We start from the raw sequence: 21,528 nt of genomic DNA on the forward strand, positions 1-21,528 counted from the left end.
GCTTCTGATGCCATTCATTACAATACTGCGCGGGCCTCGTTAGCATTATCAAGTGATTTCTATGTACTTTCCAATATGGACAAAATCGACTTCTGGACACCTGTAAAAACAGGATTTGTTCATTACCTGGGGACGGTCTGTACTCTTTTTTTAATCCTATTCTCATCTTCACTAATTGCCAGCATAGCACATAACTGCTTTGCCACATCACTCCATTTCTCTGAAGCTCCATGTGTGAAATCTGCTCTGAAGTCCACCATGGTATGGTACAACCCGATAAACTGGGTGCAACCTCTCTAACCAGAGCAGCAGTTCACAGAATCAATCATACTCTTCCTGACGAGAACCTTAGACAAACTGCTGCCAATTTTTTTCTCGAAGGAGGCAATTCTGAGCATCAAAATTCATGCCAGGTCTGGGGTGCACCCTACAGGTGAAGCATTCCTGCAGCTGCATTTATGTAGTTGCAGAACCCTATTGGGAATCCAGCAACACCAGAGACATCGGCAGTGTTGCCCCAGTTGGAGCCCATGCAACCAGCTGGACTTAGAGGCCCAGTATAGCACAACGGAAAATGCTGCCTCTGTCTTCTTGAGCAAAGGAAACCCTGATGAGAAGGAGCTTCGGTAATCTTATCAATAGACTTAGGACCTTGTGCAGGCAGGATGGTAGGCAGTGATAAGAAGACAGCTGAGATAATGATAGTGTCTCACAGGAGACTGGATAGGTTGCGACTATTTTCCTTGGAGCATGGGAGAGATTGGATAGGCAGGGGCCTTTTTTCTCTGGAGTGTAGGAGGCTGAGGGGTGACCCTACAGAGATACATAAAATCATGAGAGGCATAGAAAAGGTGAATGGACACAGGGTAGGGGAGTTTAAAACTAGAGGGCATAAATTTAAGGTGAGAGGGGAAAGATTTAAAGGGGACCCGAGGGGCAAATTTTTCACACAGAGGGCGGTAGGTGTTTGGAACGAACAGCCAGAGGAAGTGGCAGAGGTGGGAATAGTTACAACAGGGGGCAGGCAGCATCTGTAGAGGGAAATGGACAGTCAACGATTCAGGACCAGATCCTGCATGTGGACTGATCAGATGAAGCTGACCAGCTGATGTGGACTGACCAGTCCAGATGAAGGGTCTCGACTGTCCATTTCCCTCCAGATGCTGCCTGATCCGCTGAGTTCCTCCAGCATTTTCTTTCTTTTTGCTCCTGCAAGAATTGCCTGTCTTGACCTTGAATATATTCAATAACTTCAATGTGATTTTTATAAATGATTTGGATGAGAAAGTGGACGGATGGGTTGGTAAGTTTGCAGATGACACGAAGGTCGGTGGTGTAGTGGACAGTGAAGAAGTTTGTGGTAGATTGCAACGGGATTCAGACAGGATGCCGAGCTGGGCAGTGAAGTGGCAGATGGAGTTTAATCCAGAGAAGTTGGGAAAATGGGCTCAAAAATAGCAGATGGAATTTAATGTAGACAAGTGTAAGGTGGTCAAGTTCAAGAGATTGTTAGACAAGCATATGGACGAATTTAAAATAGAGGGATATGTGGGAGGAAGGGGTTAGATAGTCTTAGGCATGGTTTAAAGGTCGGCACAACATGGTGGGCCGAAGGGCCTGTATTGTGCTGTATTGTTCTATGGTTCTATGGTGATGCACTTTGGGAGGACAAGTCAGGGTAAGACTTACACAGGGAATGGTGGGGCACTGAGGTTTGCGGTAGAACAAAGGGACCTGGGAATACAGATCCATAGTTCCTTGAAAGTGGCGTCACAGGTAGACAGGGTCATAAAGAGAGCTTTTGGCACATTGGCCTTCATAAATCAGGGCACTGAGTTCAGGAGTTGGGATGTTATGTTGAAGTTGTACAAGATGTTGGTGAGGCAAAATTTCGAGTATTGTCTACAGATTTGGACAACTACCTACAGGAAAGATATCAATAAGCTTGAAAGAGTGCAGAGAAAATTTACATGGATGTTGCCGGGATTTGAGGACCTGAGTTACAGGGATAGGTTGAATAGGTTAGGACTTTATTCCCTGGAGCGCAGGAGAATGAGGGGAGATCTTATAGAGGTATACAAAATTATGAGGGGTATAGATAGGATGAATGCATGCAGGCTTTTTCCCCTCAGGTTGGGTGAGACTAGAACTAGAGGTCATAGGTTTAGGGTGAAAGGTGAAATATTTAATGGGAATCTGAGGGGGAACTACTTCACTCAGAGGGTGGTGCGAGTGTGGAACGAGCTGCCAGAGGAAGTGGTGGATATGGGTTCAACTGTAACATTTCAGAGAAGTTTGGATAGGTACATCGATGAGAGAGGTATGGAGGGTGATGGTCTGGGTGCAGGTAGATGGGTCTAGGCAGAAAACCAGGCTGGCATGGACTGGATGGGTCGAAGAGCCTATTTCTGCATTGTAGTGCTCTATGATGCTATGACTCTAAGTGTGAAGTGATACTCTTTGGAAGAACGAACTTGAAGGCAGAGTACATAGTTAATGGCAGGATTCTTAGCAGTGTGGAGAAACAGAGAGATCATGGGTTCCAAGTACATAGATCCCTCAAAGTTGCTGCACAAGTGGATAGGGCAATTCAGAAGACGTATGGTGTGCTGGCCTTCATTAGCTGGAGGATTGAGTTTAAGAGCCGAGAGGTAATGTTGCAGCTCTATAAGACTTTGGTTAGACCACACTTGGAATATTGTGTTCATTTCTGGTCACCACATTATAGGAGGGACATGGAAGCTTTGGAAAGGGTGCAGAGGAGATCTACAAGGATGCTACCTGGGTTGGAGAGCATGTCTTATGAGGAGAAGTTGAGCAAGTTAGGGCTTTTCTCTTTGGAGCGACGGAGGATGAGAGGAGATTTAATAGAGGTATATAATATTATGAGAGGCATAGACAGAGTGGACAGCCAGCATCCTTTCCCCTGGGTGGTAATGGCCAATACTAGAGGTCACCCGTTTAAGGTGTGTGGAGGTAAGTTCAGGGGAAATGTCAGTGGTAGGTTTTTTACAGAGAATGGTGGGTGCCTGGAACACTGCCGGGGGTGGTGGTGGGGGCTGATACGATAGGGTCATTTAAGAGACTATTAGATAGGCACATGGACGAAAGAAAAATAGAGGGCTATGGGAGGTGAAGTGGGGGGGGGATAGATTAAATGGGGATAAGGTTTCTATAGGTTGGCACAACATCGTGGGCCAAAGGGCCTGTACTGTGCTGTACTGTTCAGCTGCTACTGTTCTCTGGGGTAGGGAACTCCAAATATTCACAACACTCTAGGAGAAGAGATTTGTTCTCATCTCTCTCTTAAATGGATGTCCTCTTACTCTGAAACTGTGCTCCCTCGTTCTGGATTCCCCTACCAGTGGAAACATCCTTCTAGCATCCACAATGTAAGCCCTTCAGAATGTCATATGTCTCAGTCTCTAAGCTATAATGAGGAGGGGGCAGCTGCTGAACTTTCTCTCATTGAGACAACTACCCTTTCATCTCAGGAACCAACCTGCTGAACCTTCTCTGCATTTCCTCTAAAGCAGCTAAATCCTTCCTTAAATGTGAGAATGTAACCGTACACAGTGCTCCAGGTGCAGTCTCACAGTTACCTTTATACACCATCCTCTTACACAATGAAGGCCATCTATCAGTTTGCCTTCCTAATTACTTGCTGGACCTGCAAGTCGCCCTTCTGTGATTTGAGTATGAGGATTCCTCTTATCTCACTACACTTGAACAATATTCTGTTCGTCCTCCCACAGCAGACACATTCACCTTTGCGAGCCATCAAAAACTTGCTCTCCACTCCTCCAGCTACATACTGACACACCTCCTGCATGATTTTCCTCAGTCTCCAATCTTATACCTCCTGGACAAGTCTCATTGAAACCTACCAAATATTGAAAGGCCTGGATAGAGTGGACATGGAGAGGATGTTTCCAGTAGTGGGAAAGTCTAGGACCAAAGGGCACAGCCTCGGAATAAAAGAATGTCCCTTTAGAACAGAGATGAGGAGGAATTTCTTTAGCCAGAGGGTGGTGAATCTGTGGAATTCATTGCCACAGACGGCTGTGGAGGCTGTCATTGGGTATATTTAAAATGGTTGATAGGTTCTTGATTAGTAAGGGTGCCAAAGGTTACGGGGAGAAGGCAAGAGAATGGGGTTGAGAGGGAAAAATAAGTCAGCCATGATCATGGTGGAGCAGACTCGATGGGCCGAATGGCCTAATTCTTCTCCTGTGTCTTATGTTCTAAGTCCTTCCACTGGAGATGGTTACAAGATTAGGGGGCAGTCGTTTAAAACTGAAGTGAATTTCTTCTCACAGAGGGTGGTGGATCTCTGGAATTCTCTATCCTCGAGGATTGTGGAGGCCGGATCATTGGGGGTATTGGAGGAAGAAATAGATAAATTTTTGAAAGATCAGGGAAGTGAGGGCAGATGAGGCCTGGGGCATATCAGCCATATCTAACGGTGGGCAGGCTTGATGGCCTACTCCTGCTCCTATCTTGCTGGTACATGCCCATCCCAATTCCATAATCCAGTAATTTATGTTTAATTTATGTTTTTGTTGTGAATGCTGTTTATCTGATGCTATGTGCCTGTGATGCTGCTGCAAGTAAGTTTTTCATCGCACCTGTACACACATGTAGTTGTGAAGATGGCAACAAACTCGACTTTGACCTTTGACCAGGCCTCACTGCAGCAGTCATTGAGCCATACAGCATGGAAACAGGCCTTCGGTCCATCGAGTTAACTGACCATCAAGTGCCCCTTTACACTTGTCCTATATTAATCCCATTTTTTATTATTCCCACTTTCCCATCAACTTCTCCAGATTTTATCCCTCACCTATACACCAGAGGCCACTTACAATGGCCAATTAACCTACCTACCAAGACGATTGAAAAGAGTTTAAAACTGTACATAAAACTGATATTGAGTGAGTAAATATTTTGTGAAAATTAACAGGAACCCAGTGTTATAGCCGTTTTGTATCAGCAGTATCTTGCTGCACTGACTCCCTTAAAATGCTTGTGTGGATAAGATTGCCACAGTGATTAATAGTTAATGGAGAGGCAGGGTTTTGAACAGAGAGTATTGCTGCAGAAGTTGGACAAACAAGGTGCAGGTTTGCTTTTTGATGTGTGTTAATTATGGTCCTATCACTATTGTAGTTCATCCTTCATATTAATCACGTACATGCTGATTGTTCTACTGCACTGGTCTGATGAAACCCGTCAGCTACCGTGACATTCAGTGAAAACCAAAGATTGAAAGATTAAAGCAATCGGGTTATGCCAAACGCAAGAGGCTAGGGGAAAGACAAAGGTTTCAGCTTAAGTTTAGAACAACGATAGACTAGAAATGGTCTGTGCCCTTCCCTGCCTTTCTTATGCGTTGCACGTTCAGCTGGTAAGGTGCTGAGAGTGAAGGAGAATACAGCCCAGTTGGAACTCTGCCACACGAGCAGACAGCAATCATTGTACAACAAAGGAACTCGTCTGATTTTATTTAAGCATCTGACACTTGAGACACCAGGGAAGTGCTAAAATTGCACTCTTGTTTTGCTTGTGTCCTTGGTTCCTTGTTACAATCCAGGGAAGGCAAATCTTACTCTGAACAAAAACCCAACCTGAATGATACATGGAAAAACTATAAAACAAAAAATCTTATTTTAACCATCCGAACAGGAAAACGTACAGCTTTCTTTCTCCCCATTCCTTTAGCTGCATTGCTTTTTTTTCCCCAGGAATATTTCATGCTCTGTTTCCTTCACAACTTCTGTTGAAATCAATCAGTCTGAGCACATAACTGCATTATATTGCCACCAATCAGCTCGGCTTAAAAGGATTAGACGGGAAGGCTTTGTAAAAAGTAAAAAATAACAAAAGTGGGCTTAGATTTTGGCACAGCGTGCTCATCCTGGATCACTCTTCAACAATGTTCTAACCAAATTTCTAATCTTTGAAAATGATTAGAGAGCGAGAGGCAGACAGAGCGAGAGTAAGGGAGACAGACAGTCAGACAGAGAGTCAGAATAAAACGGAGGGTGGGACAGAGAGAGAGAGAGAGAGAGAGCGAGAGAGAGAGAGAGAGAGAGAGAGAGAGAGAATAAGAGAGGGTGAGAGAGAGACAGATCGAGAATAAGAGAGAGAAAGACAGAGTCAGAGAGGTAGAGATAGAGCAGGAGAGAGGTAGACAGACAGTGAGAATAAGAGAGAGACAGAGAGAACACCAGGGAATGAGAAAGAGATTGGGTAAGGATGGGTGAGAGAGAGGGACAAACAGTGAGAGAAAGAGAGATAGATAGTGACACATAGAAAGATGGAGAAAGAGAGAGGCAGAGAGAGAGCAGGTGAGAGAAAGAGACAAAGCAGAGAGTGAGAGACGGGGAGAGACAGACAGTCAGAGGGAAAAAATGAGAATGAGAGACCGAGATGAAGAAAGAGAGACACAGACAGAAAGAGACAGTGACGCAACAAGAAAGAGCAGGAAGAGAAAGAGATAGACAGACAGAAAGAGTGAAAAAACAGTGTAAGGACAATAAAGAGAGTTGACAGAAGAAGGGAAATGGAGAATGGTTGACTGTAGCCAGTGACAGGTTAGGAAAGTATCACATAGACTGGAATTGAGTCTAGTCAGCAGGATTGAGAACAGAAAAAGTGGCTCACCTACAAGAACATCCAGGCAAGTGACAGCTAAAACACCTTGTCTGTCAAAGTGACCGTGTTTTAAAACTGGTCAGCGTTGGCCAACACAATTGCATTTGAAGTTATTTTGCAACTAGTGTCAAATGAGACAAGATTATCTCTTTCAAACTTACCAACACAATCACATGATGGAAATTCCATTTGGGCTTTTTTTGAAGGGGTGTCCAGCAAGCTTTTGGTCGGGGTGTCCAAATACTTCAAAGGAGAATCCAAAAACCCACTGAGGGAAGGGTTTAGAGGTGTGTATTTTGTGGGGGTACCTTCTTCTGACTGTGCCTCCATGTTTTCTCCGGAATAGACAGCTGACAGCACAGTAATAGCACCAGAGGATTCAACTTTCACGTGTTTTGAGGATCCACTCATAAAAGAATTATTGAAACATTTTGTATTTTCCTGCACCATGAAGTTAGTTTTGTTGGTTATCTCAGGTGGTTTGCACCCAGATTGCTCCTGAGATGTATTTTGAGAAATCTGCTTCTGACTCCTATGTTCAGAGTCCCCTGACCGATTGAGAAGTGAAGGATGCGGTCCTGTAGAGGATGTTTGGTTTCCATTTGTTTCTACCTGAGATGTTGGATTATTCTGGGCAGGAAACTGGGTTTGCTGAGATGCAGAGTTGGATTCAAACTCTGCCTCAAATTGCTTTAAGAGTTCCTCTATTTTTTCCTCAAAGGAATGAGGGCTGTGTATGGACATTTCACCTGGTTGCAATTGGGTAGGGATGGAGTCAGAATTTGCATGGGTTTCTTTGTTCTCTGCCTGCTTAGTGGGGCTGCTCTTCAGTGAAGATGATTGAGGATATTTTTCAATGTGTTGATTACACAAGAAGGGATCTGGTTGGAGGCTGCACATTTTCTGGGGTGCAGGCGTGTCAAAAGTAGGAGACTCTTGAGAAATGCCTGACTTGGTATTGTCTGTCTGTTTCTGGTGGCAAACTTCAGATGCTGGGTGAAGTCCTGTCTGCATCTGGCAGTCCTTGAGGAGTTGCTGTTGTGGATTTTCTCCAGTTCCATAGCTGTTGTGTGTCGTTCCCACTTGCTGATACCCCTCCGGCACTTGTTTCTGTTGAGGTAACAGTTGGCATTGCAAACCTTGCTGCAGTTTGGTCTGTTGCATTTGCTGAAATTGATGCAGAATAAGTTGCTGTTGGATGCTCTGAGCCTTGTGAAGCTGCGTTTCCTTGCGCAGTTTTGGCGCCGGTTGCAATTTCCTCTTTTCCTGGACAGTTTTCTTCTGCTTCTGCCTCTTCAGGTGCGGTTGGTGTTGCGACCACCACTTCTGCTGCTCGTGCAGGTGGTTCTGCTTCTGACTCTGCTCCTGGAAAAGGTTGCGCTTGTGGTGGAGGTGCTGCTGCAGCGCTGCCTGCGTTTTCTGATGCTTACTCCTCTGATGCATTTGCATTTGCTGCATAGATTGGAGAGACTGCTGCTCAGGAAACATCCCGTAAAACCCAGCGCCAACTGACAAGTTGGGGAATGGCTTTGACAAGTCCTGCTGCACCTTTGCCTCTGGGTCTTCATGTCCGATGATATTTTGCATTTTAAACCGTGGTGCGGGGTACTTGTTGCTGTTGTTACCATCCAAGAGCTGCTTTAACTCACTCATGGGGTCATTCAGAGGCGTAACTGGCTGACTAGCATTGCACAGCTGCATGTTTCCTTCAGCACCGACCCCCTCACTCCTGTGGGTAGGTGCCTCAGTGTGTTTTATGGTAGATACCGAATTTGAGAAGCTGTTAAATGGATCTTGCAACGTCTTCATGACTGGAATGTAGTGAGCTTCACTTGGTGCTGGTTTCTTGAGATGATCCCACGGAGTTTGCTCATGCGGTTGGAAATCTGGGAACACCTGGTGATCCGGAGGTGGCTGCTGGAGAACGGGATTCTGGGAGGGAACTTGTTGCTCGGGGTGATGGTCTTCTTGCAATTCCTTTACGGCATTGGACATTACAGGCAGTGCCACTTGGTTCTCTTCAATAGAGCTAGATGAAGCATCACCGATTTGAGAGGTACTGTTAATCTGTGATGAGGCTTCCAAAAATGGCTGTGGCAGGGTTGACGACAGCTGTGTCAGGGCTTCGATGGCGATTGCTGTCTGTAGGCTTATGTTCTTTTCTTTTGCAATGGTCAAAGCATTCTGAGAATATTGGGGAACATCAGAGGAGTCAAAAATAAGTGTGTCCTCTAAACTGAGCATGTGATTTTGTAAAGCACCATTTTCCACAGGCATATCATTGACTTTATCAGAAAGTTCTGAACTCCTGCTCTGTTCCACGTTAATCACAGCTTTGAGTTTTCTCTCAAGCCACTCCAGATAGTCTGGGCAATCTGGGCCGTCACAACTACAGTTTGGTGGCTTTTTCCCATGTTTCTTTGCAAGGCCCCACGTAGTCAAAGTGCTCAATTCATCATTGGAAGGGCAATCATCGTTCATTGGGAGGATCAGCTGCACTCTTTCAAGGCTGTTGTTAATCTCTGGGTTACATTTCTCAGTAAGATTAATCTTTTGCAAAGGCTGAGGGTTTTGTGCTGGTGTATTGTATAAAGGTAAGCTCGCTGCTGTTTCAGGGAATGTAGCTATCTTTCTGTCGTCGCCCAGGACCACGTTATCCCCAGTGGTTGCCAGGTCCTCCTTGACATGGTTCCGAACTTGGTTCAGGACTTGAGTTGCTTCCCAGTTGATGTTGCCATTGGTGTGTTGAGGGAGTCTCTGATCTTCCATCCACTCACCAGAACCCACTGCAATGGTTTGTCCTTCTTGACTGCATACTCCATTCACCAGGCTTGGTGCCATGTCTAACCTTAACCTGCTTTCTCCAACATGGTTGGTTGACCCCTCTTCCATTTGGCCTGTTCTGGGGCCATCCACTGTGCTCCCTTCTGAACCTGTCTACACAATAAAAGATGGAAAGATAGATTAGTTTATCATATATGACAGGGTGCAATGAAATTCCCTGTTCACACAGAACTCACAGAGCAAACAGTACACATGGAAATAATTAATACAACAATAAATACCATAATGAACGCAAAAACAGTAGAATGGTGTAAAGATTGTAGTGCAATCTGAAGTAGTCCAATGAAAAAAATACTAAAGTGACAACAGCGGAATAAGTGAGAGAGATAGAATTAAGAGTACATAGCAGCCCCACTGGGAAGGGGTGTGAAAGAGGTTATTGTGAATACGTTAGAGTTACGACATATTGTTTCTGAATTAAAATAAATACTAAAGATTACCACAGAATGAAAGCACTTACAACACTGGCTTTCATTTGTCAATTGGTTGAATGCCACATCGATCTCCAAACTCAAAACGGTGCAAGAATTTAATCTTGGACAACACCCTGTTCCTACCTTGCCCTGAAGCATTAGGAAATTAATTCAGCCTGACATTAGCCAGAAACTGTTGGGACTCCTGGATTGCATCATTACTTAAGCAGAGGAATCAAGTAGGACATAGGGGGCTGTGCAACAAACAAGCTGCTGGAGGAACTCAGCAGGTCAAGCAGCATCTGTGGGAGGAAAGGAATTCACAGAGACGCAAGAGATTCTGCAGCTGCTGGAATCTGGAGCAACACACACAAAATGCTGGAGGAACTCAGGAGGTCAGGCAGCATCTATGGAGAGAAATAATCTATCACCTCTCAGTTTCTTACATCTCCCCCTCCCCCACCCTTCTACCTTCCCCCTCTCACCTGGACTCACCTATCACCTGCATGCATGTACTCTTCCCCCTCCCCCAACCTTCTCATTATGGCTTCTGCCCTTTTCCTTTCAGTCCTGATGAAGGGTCTCGGCCCGAAACGTCAACTGTTTATTTCCTCCATAGATGCTGCCTGACCTGCTGAGTTCCTCCAGCATTTTGTGTGTGTTGCTGAAGGAAAGGAATTGTTGCTGTTTCAGGTCGAAACCCTGCATCAGGACTGTGTCTCCAGAGCTGGGTTGTGCATTTCTTGCAATCAAATTTTAAGTTTGTTTCCATTTATTCTTGCAACTGAAAAATGATTTGCTCTCCCCCCTCCCCATGCTCTCAAAGTCAGAATGCACCTCCAGTTGAGAACCACCTCTAAAGAATGCAGACTCATTTCAACAGCTCATGAAATCGAGCCTCTTGCTGAAACACTTACCAACTTAAACAGTGAGGTAAGCTCAAGTTGGCTGCTACAATTGCATTAAGTTTGAGCACTGCTCGAACTGTGTCGAAGGAGCTCAAGTAATCACCTTGCCCCCTGTTCCTATGCTATTTAAATTAGCCTCCCAAAATTTCTATAAAAATAGATGCAGCTGAAAAAAAATAGCCCAGAATATACATCTGTGTGAATTTTTGAAGCATCTATTAATAGATGAAATTGGAGGTTGCTATTACTACCTGATGTGAACTTGAACCATCCTAACTAGAAGAGTTCTGAGCTTGCTCAACATCGTGTGCTGAGCTATTTGGTCATTGTAATGTTCTGGCAACCCTGTACTGTGTACTTGACAGGAACAAAAACATTCTCAGGAGCCAGTGGAGATCAGCGCAATGCTGAGCTGGGTATTGTATGTGGTAGTCATGCAGAGGTTGGGAATCACTTCCTGCTTCGCTCATTCATAGCTGAGGACTAAAAATAGCTTGTAAAGTCCGAACATTTAATGTTTGTTCGGTCTGCCAGTCAGCTGCTGCTTGGAAGTAATTTATTGCAATTTCAGATTTTGTAAACAGCTTTGAGCAAAGTCCAATGCAAAAGTCAAAATCCAGAGGAAGCGAAGTTTGGATCCACGATGTGTTTCGTTTTGAGCGTTGTCTGTGTGTGGGTGCACGCTTGCAGAGAGAGACGCATGCACGCCAACAAACAGAGAGGGCCAGTGCACCCGTGAATGCCCACGAGATGCATGCACTGTTGGTGTATTGAGATTGCAGGAAACAGTGCATTGATGCGTCACCCACTTCATATCACACACAGCAGAAAGTACCACTCTCTCCGCCCCGCTGCATCCTACAAAGTTATTTAAAGGGACCATAAACCACCTCCAGATGTTGATTCAATTCTCTGAATGTAAAATTGCTTGGGATTTTCTAGAGACTTTTCAAGTTGCTGGACTCTGCAGGGAGCACCGTCGTACTTTGAAATGACTGCAGGTTTAGCCAATTGGGCCACACAAGTGTAGACAAATCAGCGTGCTCTTTGAAACATAGTGTGACTGGGGATCATGCAGAGACATGCAGAGGAGGGAGGGGGAGAGAGGCTCTCGGCAAGAAGGAATATCGACCTGGAACTTCACCAGAGCGATTCCCTTCCCTGAATGTGCAGGGAACAGTGAGTGAGAGGTGTTTACCTCAGCGAGATAAAAATCTTGTCACCTGATGCGGATTCAAGGGTATAGCCACTTCCTGCCTTTCTTGGAGCAGCCACTGGTGAGACTGTGGCTAGTGGACCAGCTGCAACGATTTCCTCAGAGCAGGGCATGGTCTGCATTAGCAGTGGCTGAGTAGGGGACTGTGGTCACACACTTATCCTTGCGGGCTCCTTCAAGATTGTTGCTGAGGTATCAGCAACGTGTCCAGCAAGGAAGGAAGTCATGCTGCAGCTATATAAAACTTCAGTCAGACCACACCTGGAGTACTGTGTACAGTTCTGGTCGCCCCATTATACAAAGGACATGGAGACTGTGGAAGGATGCAGAAGAGGTTTACCAGGATGCTGCCTGAATTAGAGGGTATGAGCTATAAGGAAAGGTTGCACAAACTTGGGTTGTTCTCCCTTGAACATCAGAGGCTGAGGGGAGACCTTATAGATGTTTTTTAAAATTATGAGAGGCAATAGATAGGGTAGGACGTCAGAATCTTTTCCCCAGGGTAGAAATGTCAAACACCAGAGGACTTGCTTTTAAGGTTAAAGGGGGGAAGTTTTAAAGGCAACATGAAGGGCAAGTTTTTTATGCAGAGAATGGTATTGGTATTGGTTTATTATTGTCACTTGTACCGAGGTACAGTGAAAAACTTGCCTTGCATACCGTTCATACAGATCAATTCATTACACAGTGCATTGAGGTAGTACAGGGTAAAAACAATAACCGAATACAGAGTGAAGTGTCACAGCTACAGGGAAATGCATTGCAGGTAGACAATAAGATGCAAGGTCAGACAAGTCCATCTTATTGTATAAGGGAACCATTCAATAGTCTTATCACTGTGGGATAGAAGCTGTCTTTGAGCCTGGTGGCATGTGCCCTCAGGCTCCTGTATCTAGGTGCCTGGAATGGGTTACCAGGGGTAGTAGTGGAAGCAGTCAGTTTGGTGGAGTTTAAGAGGCTTTTAGATGGACACATGAATATGAAGAGAATGGAGGGATGTGGATGATACACAGGAGGAGGAGATTTTGTATAAATTGGCATCATGATCGGCACAACATTGTGGGCCGAATGGCCTGTCCCGTGCTGTACTGTTCTGTGTTTTATGTTCACTGTCCACTCTTGTGCAAGGGATTCATCGCTGTTCTCTGTTCAAGGCCAGCTGACTACATTTCGTTCTTCCTACACAAAGAGCAGCAGTTGGCTCCAGGAGGAGGGCAGGTTTCCCCAGAGTACAGGGGGCACTGATGACACAATCACTGTCTGTCACCTCCTGCATCCCCTGGGTACGTAACCATAGGCAGGGGATGAAGGGGGCATTGCTTGGTATCATGTGTGATGCCAAGATTTTGCAGCAACACTAATGGCTATCTGCTGGTGACATAACATAACGCAGGAAAGTAGGAGGAGGAGGAGAAGGCCACCCTGCCCCTCAAGCCTGCCCTGCCACTCAATATAATCTTGGCCAATCTACCCCAGGCCCCACCTCCTCCTCTGTCTCAGTTCCCGATAGCCCTCAATTCTCCGGTTGTTCTGAAATTTAAATACCTCCTCTTTAAACACCTCCAATGATCCAGTGTCCTAAACCATCTGGGGTAGGGAGTTCCAGTTTTACAACCCTCTGTGACCACTCCTCCTAATCTTGTGACTGTGTTCCCTTGTCCAAGACTCTCCTACCAGTGGAAATATCTCAACACCTGCCTTGTCAAGTCCCCTAAGGAACTCATATGTTTCAGTAAGATCACCCTAAATTCCAAGAAACATGCCTCATGACTTTGCCCACCCTTCTGTTTCTGTACGGTACCTTCTCAGTGACATCAGGGCCAGTCCTAGTCCATTGTTGGCCAGCTAACAGTTGTAGGACTGTACTACAGAGAGGGGAGGCTCCATGCCTACCCCATATGTAACCTCTGAACCGTGGGAGGGAATGGAATGAGTTGGCGGTGGGTGTGAAAATGAGATAAAAATAAAAAAAAACTGCAGATGCTGGAAATCTGAAACAAAAACAGAAAATGCCAGAAAAACTCAGCAGATCAGGCAGCATCTGTGCAGAGAGAAAAACAGTCAGTGTTTCAGGTCTGGGACCCTTCACCAGAACTGCGAAAGAGTGAAAGCAGTTGGGCTGGGTAGCAGTGAAGGTGGGGGAGGGCACTGGGGTGTAACAGATTAATCCATGATAGGATAAAATAATGTAGCTATTGAGGAGCAGTTAAGCTAATGCCATAAAGTCTGGCTGATGTTGTACGGTCAGCCCTGCTGAGACATGCATAGCCAGGCAGAATATTGCAAATGAAAGAAGAGAGTAGATGGCAGGCAAAAATGGCCAATCCTGTGCAATGAGCATAACATCCTCTTGTTTACTTTCAGCTCCAGTGATGGCTACTCCAAGCATGGCAGAGGTTGGGTGTTCAAATCTGCCACTCCCCCAGGGAGGGAAGGTCAAATACTAAAAACCCACACTCAATGACTTGTGAGGGGACGTTAGAGGACTGGGCCTGTACTCTCCAGAGTTTAGAAGAATGAGAGGTGATCTCACCAAAACATAACATTGTTATGGGACATGACAGAGTAGATGCACAGGCGATGTTTCCCCCTGGCTGAGATGTCCAGAACCAGGGCTCATGGTCTCAAAAAGAAATTGGCCATTGAGGACAGAGATGAGAAGAAATTTCTTCACCAAAAGGAAGGTGAATCTTTGGAATTTGCTACCCAGGGGGGTTCTGGAAGTTCAGTCATTCAATCTGTCAGATCGATAGGTTTTTAGATATTCAGGGAAGCAAGCTTACTGCAGGAAAGTGATGCTGAGGTAAAAGATCAGCCATGATCTTGTCATATGATGGAACAGACATGAGAGGCTGAATGGTCTTCTCCTGTTTGTTTCGACTGTTCTCACAAGGCTGTGAATTTGCATCAGAATCTCCTCTTTGCTGGATATTTGAACTTAAGCAGGGATACTCAAAGTTTCAGGAACAGCTTCTTCCCCTCCGCCATCAGATTTCTGAACTACCCATGAACCCATCAACACCACCTTGTTATTCTGGTTTTTTTGCACTATTATTTATTTTTGTAACATAGAGTAATTTTATATTTTTGCAGTGTACTGCTGCCGCAAAACAACAAATTTCACACCATATAAGTCAGCGATAATGTCAGATTCTGATTCTGAGACACAAGAGACTGCAGATGCTGAATCTGGAGCAACACAGACGAAAGGGCATAGGTTCAAGGTGAGGGGGGGGGGGGAATGTCAGTTTGGGGACGGGGCTTCTGGTTCCACCTCCTGAGGCCTGCTTAGACTTGAGGAGCGTTTGCAGCAACATCACCAGTAGAATATCAGGAAACACTTGACTGACAACTACAGGACTAGTTCAGGGAAGGCCCTCCGAGGCTGAGCACAGTCCTAGATCTAGAATTAAAGAAAGCCAGTCTCAGTAATGGTGAACCCCATCTGGTTGACTAACATCTTCCAGGGTCAGAGATCTGCCATCCTCACCCAGTCTGAGTCTAGACTAAACAACTGAGGTTGACTCTTGACATTGGTCCCTCAATTCAAGGACAATAAGTGCTTGTGGGTTCCGCAGATAAAGATGAATCCCTCTGAGAAAATACATCCACTTGCCTATCTGACCAGTTACAAAATAAGCTACAGCACAGCAGAAGATAAATAACCTTCACGTGGAACACCTAGTAAGAGATAAGGTAAATATCTTTATTAGTCACATGTACAACGAAACACTCTTTTATGTCTGGTGTTCTGCCAGCAGCCCGCAAGTATCACCACGCTTCCGGCGCCAACATAGCATGCTCACAACTTCCTAACCCATGCATCTTTAGGATGTGGGAGGAAACCTGAGCACCCGGAGGGAAAACCCACGCAGGACATAGGGAGAATGTACAAACTCCTACAGACAGCGGCAGGAATTGAACCCAGGTCGCTGGCGTTGTAATAGCGTTACACTAACCACTACACTACCGTACTTGATGGTCAGCATGGACACAAGTGGGCCGTTTCTCTGCTGCATGATTCTATGACATCCTGCAATTGTTTGGAAAGTGGGGTATGGAAACTCAATTGACCTTGGACTTATTCTTTGGTTATAATAACGTTTTAGGAAGCTCTGTGATCAGGTACAACTTTGTAGAGGGGCAATAAACCTTCACTACTTTGCCTGTTCGAAACAATAATGCATCAAAGGAATCAGTACACAAATCACTGAAGGTGAACGAGCTGCCAATGCAAGCAGTTAGGAAGGCAAATGGTATGTTAGACTTTACTGTAAGAAGACTTGAGTGCAAGAGTAAAGAGGTCTTTGTAATTACATAGGGCCCTGGTAAGACTGCGTCAGGAAAATTGTGCACAGGTCTAGTCTCCCTACCTAAGGACCCTTCATCTGGACTGTGTAGGGTTCCGACCTGAAACATCGACTGTCCATTTCCCTCCATAGATGCTGCCTGACCAGCTGAGTTCCTCCAGCATTCTGTGGGTTCCTCCTGATCTTTGCCCTGACTGGTTACAGTCACAAACTAAGGGGTCAGCCATTCAGGACAGATGAGAAGAAAATGTCTTCCCTAAGAAGATCGTGAACCTCTGGAGTTCTCTACTTAGATGGCTGTGGAGGGTCGGTTGCTGAGTATAGTCAAAATATCAATGGATATGGGGATAGAGCAGGAAAATGGCACTGAGGTAAAACATCAGCCATGACCTCAACATGAACGCAGACACCATGGGCCAAATGGTCTACTCCTGCCTCTATTTCTCATCTTCTTTGGTAATTACCAGCAACGTTGGCCAACGCACATGACTGGGGAATTCAACTTTGGAAATCTTCTTTCTAAATTTTGTGAATCGGCACATACTTTGAAGCCAGCTTTGAACTGAGATGAACTATTCGAACCTTTGATGTCCTGGCTAAAGCCCTAAGCAATTTTTTGTTTGCTGTTTGACTGCATCATAAATTATTTACCTGGATTAATGAATGTTTTCATTTATTTCACATTTACTTTTAAAAATCAGACGTTTCAAGAATTTCCAAAGTTACAGCAGTCAAATTACACAAATTATTTGACTTTGGAGATTTAATTGATCCTTATGTTGTTGTGATCCATGCAAATTATAATTTTTGCTGAGCTGGGACTCATATTACATCAATGACTTCAGTAAGTCTGCTTTTCTGTATAATAGCAAGTGTTAAGGCCGTCTCGGATAACACCGAACCATTATATCCTGCTGATAATTTTTTTCTGATTAAGCAAAAGTGCTTTTTAAAGCATAAGTACAACTTTTGACCCATTGTTTTTGTACGAATGTGCAAACTAATGGCCTCTAAAATCAATCTCATTATTAAAAAAACACATAGTACTTGTAAAAGGGACCCCTAATGCAAAAATATGGCATTTTCTAAATCTATATGTGTTGTAGCTCAGATTGGCTGCTTATTAATTCTGAACCCATCCATTAAGTAAAATACATTCTGAACACAGAAGTCACTTTATAATGAGGCATTGCTATGTTCTCTGAAACTCTAATGCAAACCAAAGCAATATCAAATTTTACCTTTGGTTCTTTAGCAGCTTCAGGACAGAGGAGGCAGAAGTCAAGTTGATTCCCAAATGATAGTCTGCCTTACACTTTGTTTTATTTTTGTTTCTGTTGAAGTGAATATGAAAATTGACTAGTGTATAAAACAGACAAAATGCTGGAAACACCCAGCAGGTCAGGCAGCACCTGTGAAGAGAGAAAACAGAGTTAATGGATTAGATCCGAGATCCTGTTCGACCTCTGTTTCTTTTCCAAGGATGCTGCCTGACCTGCTGAGTGTTTCCAGCAATTTTTGTTTATATTGCAGACCGAGTCATGGAGTCACAGAGCACAGAAACAGCTCCTTTGGCCCACTATGTCCATGCCATCCATTTTACCTATCTACACTAATCCCATTTACCCACATTAGGTCTGTAGCCTTCTATGCCTTGGTGATTCAAGTACTTGTCTGGATATTTCTTAAGTATCAGGAGATTAATACCATTTCTCGTTTCATTTCTGATTTTCAAAACAGACAGCTAATCTCCCATCATCTAGTTTGTGCTGCTGAATGGAATGAATTTCAACACCCTCTGTCTCACCTTGTCCCATGCAATAGCGATGTGTGTTCAGGCTTTAAAATCTGGTTTATCAGTAGGAGCTGCCCTGTTCTACAGCCCAGTGATAAGCAGCACAAGACGCTGCACAACGTCACTGAAATGCCAGAAGTTAGGTACGGAGTTATCAGCCTGGGTTCCTGCTGGATTCTGCCCTACACATAAACATCCACATAATCCCAAACATATTCCAGATAATGTGGCAGAGATGCTTTGGCAAATTTTGACAGTAGCCCCGAAAGTAAGGAGAGGAACCCCGCTTGCTCTTCACGACCTTAAGGTCTGCTTCTGCTGGGTGTCCCTTTGATGGGCAGCGGCTGCCACAGTAAAGTAAAATATGGCAGGCAGAGAAGTGATCTTGAATAAACAGACTGGTGGAATGATACTTAATAGAGTCATAGAGCAATACAGCACGGATACAGACCCTTCAGCCCAACCAGGTCCAATGCTGACCACAGTGTCATCCAACTAATCCCAATTTCCTGCATTTGGCCCATATCCCTCCAAACCCCACTCCTCCATGTACCTATCCAAGTGCATCTTAAATTATACTATTGTATCATTTAACTTAATCACAGTGCAGGAGGGAAGAATGAGGTGAGGCGATGGAAATGGGGCAGTTTTTAAGGGGATGCAGAAATAGAGGAGCTTGGCAGTTTACTACACAAACTTTTGGGATTAGTGGGGAAGATTGATCAAAGCATCCAAGGCTTTATAAACAGAGGGACAGGGCACAAAAGCAAGGAAGATAGGCTAAACTTTACTAATCACCATCCAGTTAGGCACCAGTTGGAGGCTGAAGCTTTGGAAGGGTGTCAGAACCAGAGAGGGTGCAGGGATGATTTAACCCCCTAGGTCCCAAACTTGGATCGTTTCCTCTGGAGCACCAGAGAGGCTGAGGGGAGACCTGATAAGAGGTTTATAAAATTATGAAAGGCATAGATAGGGTAGACAGTCAGAATCTTTTTTTCCCAGGGTAGAATTTCACATAATAGAGGACATAGACTTAAGGTGAGGAGGGGGAAAGTTGAAAGGAAATGTGCGGGGCAAGTTTTTTTTTTACACAGAGAGTGGTGGGTGCCTGGAACACACTGCCAGGGGTGGTGGTGGAAGCAGACATGATGGTGGTGTTTAAGAGGCACTTAGACAGGCACATGAATAGGCAGGGAATGGAGGGATAACTGCTCTGACCAGGACCGCAAGAAACTGCAGAGAGTTGTGGACACAGCTCAGCACGTCACGGAAACCAGCCTCCCCTCCTTGGACTCTGTCTTTAACCTCTCGTTGTCTTGGTGAAGCAGCCAGCGTATCAAAGACCCCACCCAACCCGGGTCATTCTCTCTTCTCTCCTCTTCCATTAGGTAGAAGATACAGGAGCCTGAGGGCACGTACCACCAGACTTAAGGACAGCTTCTACCCCACTGTGATAAGACTATTGAACAGCTCCCTTATACAATGAGATGGACTATGACCTCATGATCTACCTTGTTGTGACCTTGCACCTTATTGCACTGCACTTTCTCTGTAGCTGTGACACTTTACTCTGTACTGTTATTGTTTCTACCTGTACTACCTCAATGCACTCTGTACTAACTCAATCTAACTGCACTGTGTAATGAATTGATCTGTACGATCGGTATGCAAGACAGGTTTTTCACTGTACCTCAGTACAAGTGACAATAATAAATCAATACCAATACCAATGCGCAGGCAGTTTAGTTTAATTTGCATAATGGTCAGCACAGACATCGCATACCAAAGGGTCTTTTTTCTGAGCGGTATTGTTCTATGTTCTAAAGTGAAATGACTGTAGGAGCTGAGGTTGTTATCCTTGAAGAAGAGAGAGAAAGTTATGAGGGGATTTCATAGATTTGTTAAAAACTATGAAGGAGTAAATAGAAGGAAACTTCTCTCAGTGACCACGGGTCCAAAGTGACTGACAAAAGAGACCAGAGAGAAGACATGGAATGCATTGACTGAGGGGCTGGAGGCAGCAAACCAAAGAGGTATTAGACAGTACACTGAATGTAGAGAAAGACGTGAACTGATTGTATTGTTCCTGTATATATTTTTAAGAATAAAATATTTATTTTGTAATTAAAAAAAAGGAAATATTGGCTAGACATTTGAGATCCAATTGCTTAGCTCCATCAAAGAGCTGCCATAGAGGAAGATAGACTGAATGACCTTTCTCTGTGCCGTGAGATCGGTACTTGTGCACAATAAGCAGGATTTGTTTGCATTGCTCTTAGTTAAAGCAAAAGTATACAATAATTGGCAGTGTTGTCAATTTAAATTTATTCACTCACAGAATGTGAATGCTCCTGGCAATGCCAATATTTGTTGCCCATCCCCGGGTGCCCCTGATTTGGGGAAGTAGTTAAGATTCACCCATCCTGGTGTGTCTGGAGACACAGGCAGACAAATCAGGTAAGGAAAGCAGAATTACCTCCTCTGAAGGATGTAGTGATCCAGTGGTTTTTAATGACCGTTCAGTGGCTTTGTGGTGAAGCTTGCTATTGTAAATTCACAATATATTGAATTACTTCCTTTAATATACTTCTTGGTCAGCATGGACACATCTGGGCAGAAGGGCCTTTTCCCTTTCTGTACAACTCTTGACTCTACTTGAATTTAAACTGCCCAACTGGGATGTAACCTCACCCCTTTGCTTCAGCCACCCAGATCCCATGTAGTGCCAACTATTGAACCTCTACGCTAGTGTATATGGCTTCACTGTTTCTTTTTAAATGTCCCTGCCATTTGCATGATATTTTCACATTTTATGGATTCCAACTTGTTGCTTATGGTGGTGAAGGGTGGGCAAACTAATAAAATCAGCAGCTAACTTCCCTGTCTAACACGTTGGAGTAAAGCTCAAATTGCAAAAGAAGAACACAATGTCCTCTGAATTAAAATCAGGAACACAGTGCAGAGTGCGAACAGTTAACAAAGAAACTACTGCCACTGTTATCAACATGGAATTCTACAATGACCAGCACTGTTTAAATATCAAGTACAGTAATCCTCCGATAATCCAGTGCCCATGGGATTTTGGGGGGTGCGTGACCAGCGGATGTTTTTGAACTATTGTATGTTATTCCTGGTTTACACTCCAACACACTTTTTATTTATATAAAATATATAAAATTTTGAGAGGCGTAGACAGGGTAGGCAGTCAGAATCATTTTCCCAGGGTGGAAATGTCAAGTTCTAGAGGCCACACAGCTTTAAATTGAGAGGGGGAGAGTTTAAAGGAGATGTGTGGGGCAAGTTTTTTCTACTGAACAGCACAGAAATGGGTCCTTTGGCCCAACATGTCCATGCTGAGCTTCCAGTGTTGTAGGATAGACATTTA

The 21,528-nt window shown here is 44.5% G+C and overlaps 1 protein-coding gene across 7 annotated transcripts in view; it reads right to left on the minus strand.

Moving 5' to 3' along the window:
* Positions 1 to 21,528, minus strand: part of LOC127584136 (methylcytosine dioxygenase tet3-like) — a 259,452-nt gene that overhangs the window by 73,178 nt on the left and 164,746 nt on the right. For 5 of the 7 annotated variants that reach the window (XM_052040712.1, XM_052040715.1, XM_052040716.1 and 2 more), the window contains one exon: positions 6,819 to 9,594. In XM_052040712.1, the coding sequence (XP_051896672.1) occupies positions 6,819 to 9,594 (2,776 nt within the window). Of the gene's footprint in view, positions 1 to 6,818; positions 9,595 to 17,589; positions 17,761 to 21,528 lie in introns of all 7 variants that reach the window. The other 2 variants (XM_052040713.1, XM_052040717.1) reach the window with 1 other exon arrangement.

This window comes from Pristis pectinata, chromosome 29 (genome assembly GCF_009764475.1).
Source record: "Pristis pectinata isolate sPriPec2 chromosome 29, sPriPec2.1.pri, whole genome shotgun sequence".
Classification (NCBI taxonomy): Eukaryota; Metazoa; Chordata; class Chondrichthyes; order Rhinopristiformes; family Pristidae; genus Pristis; species Pristis pectinata.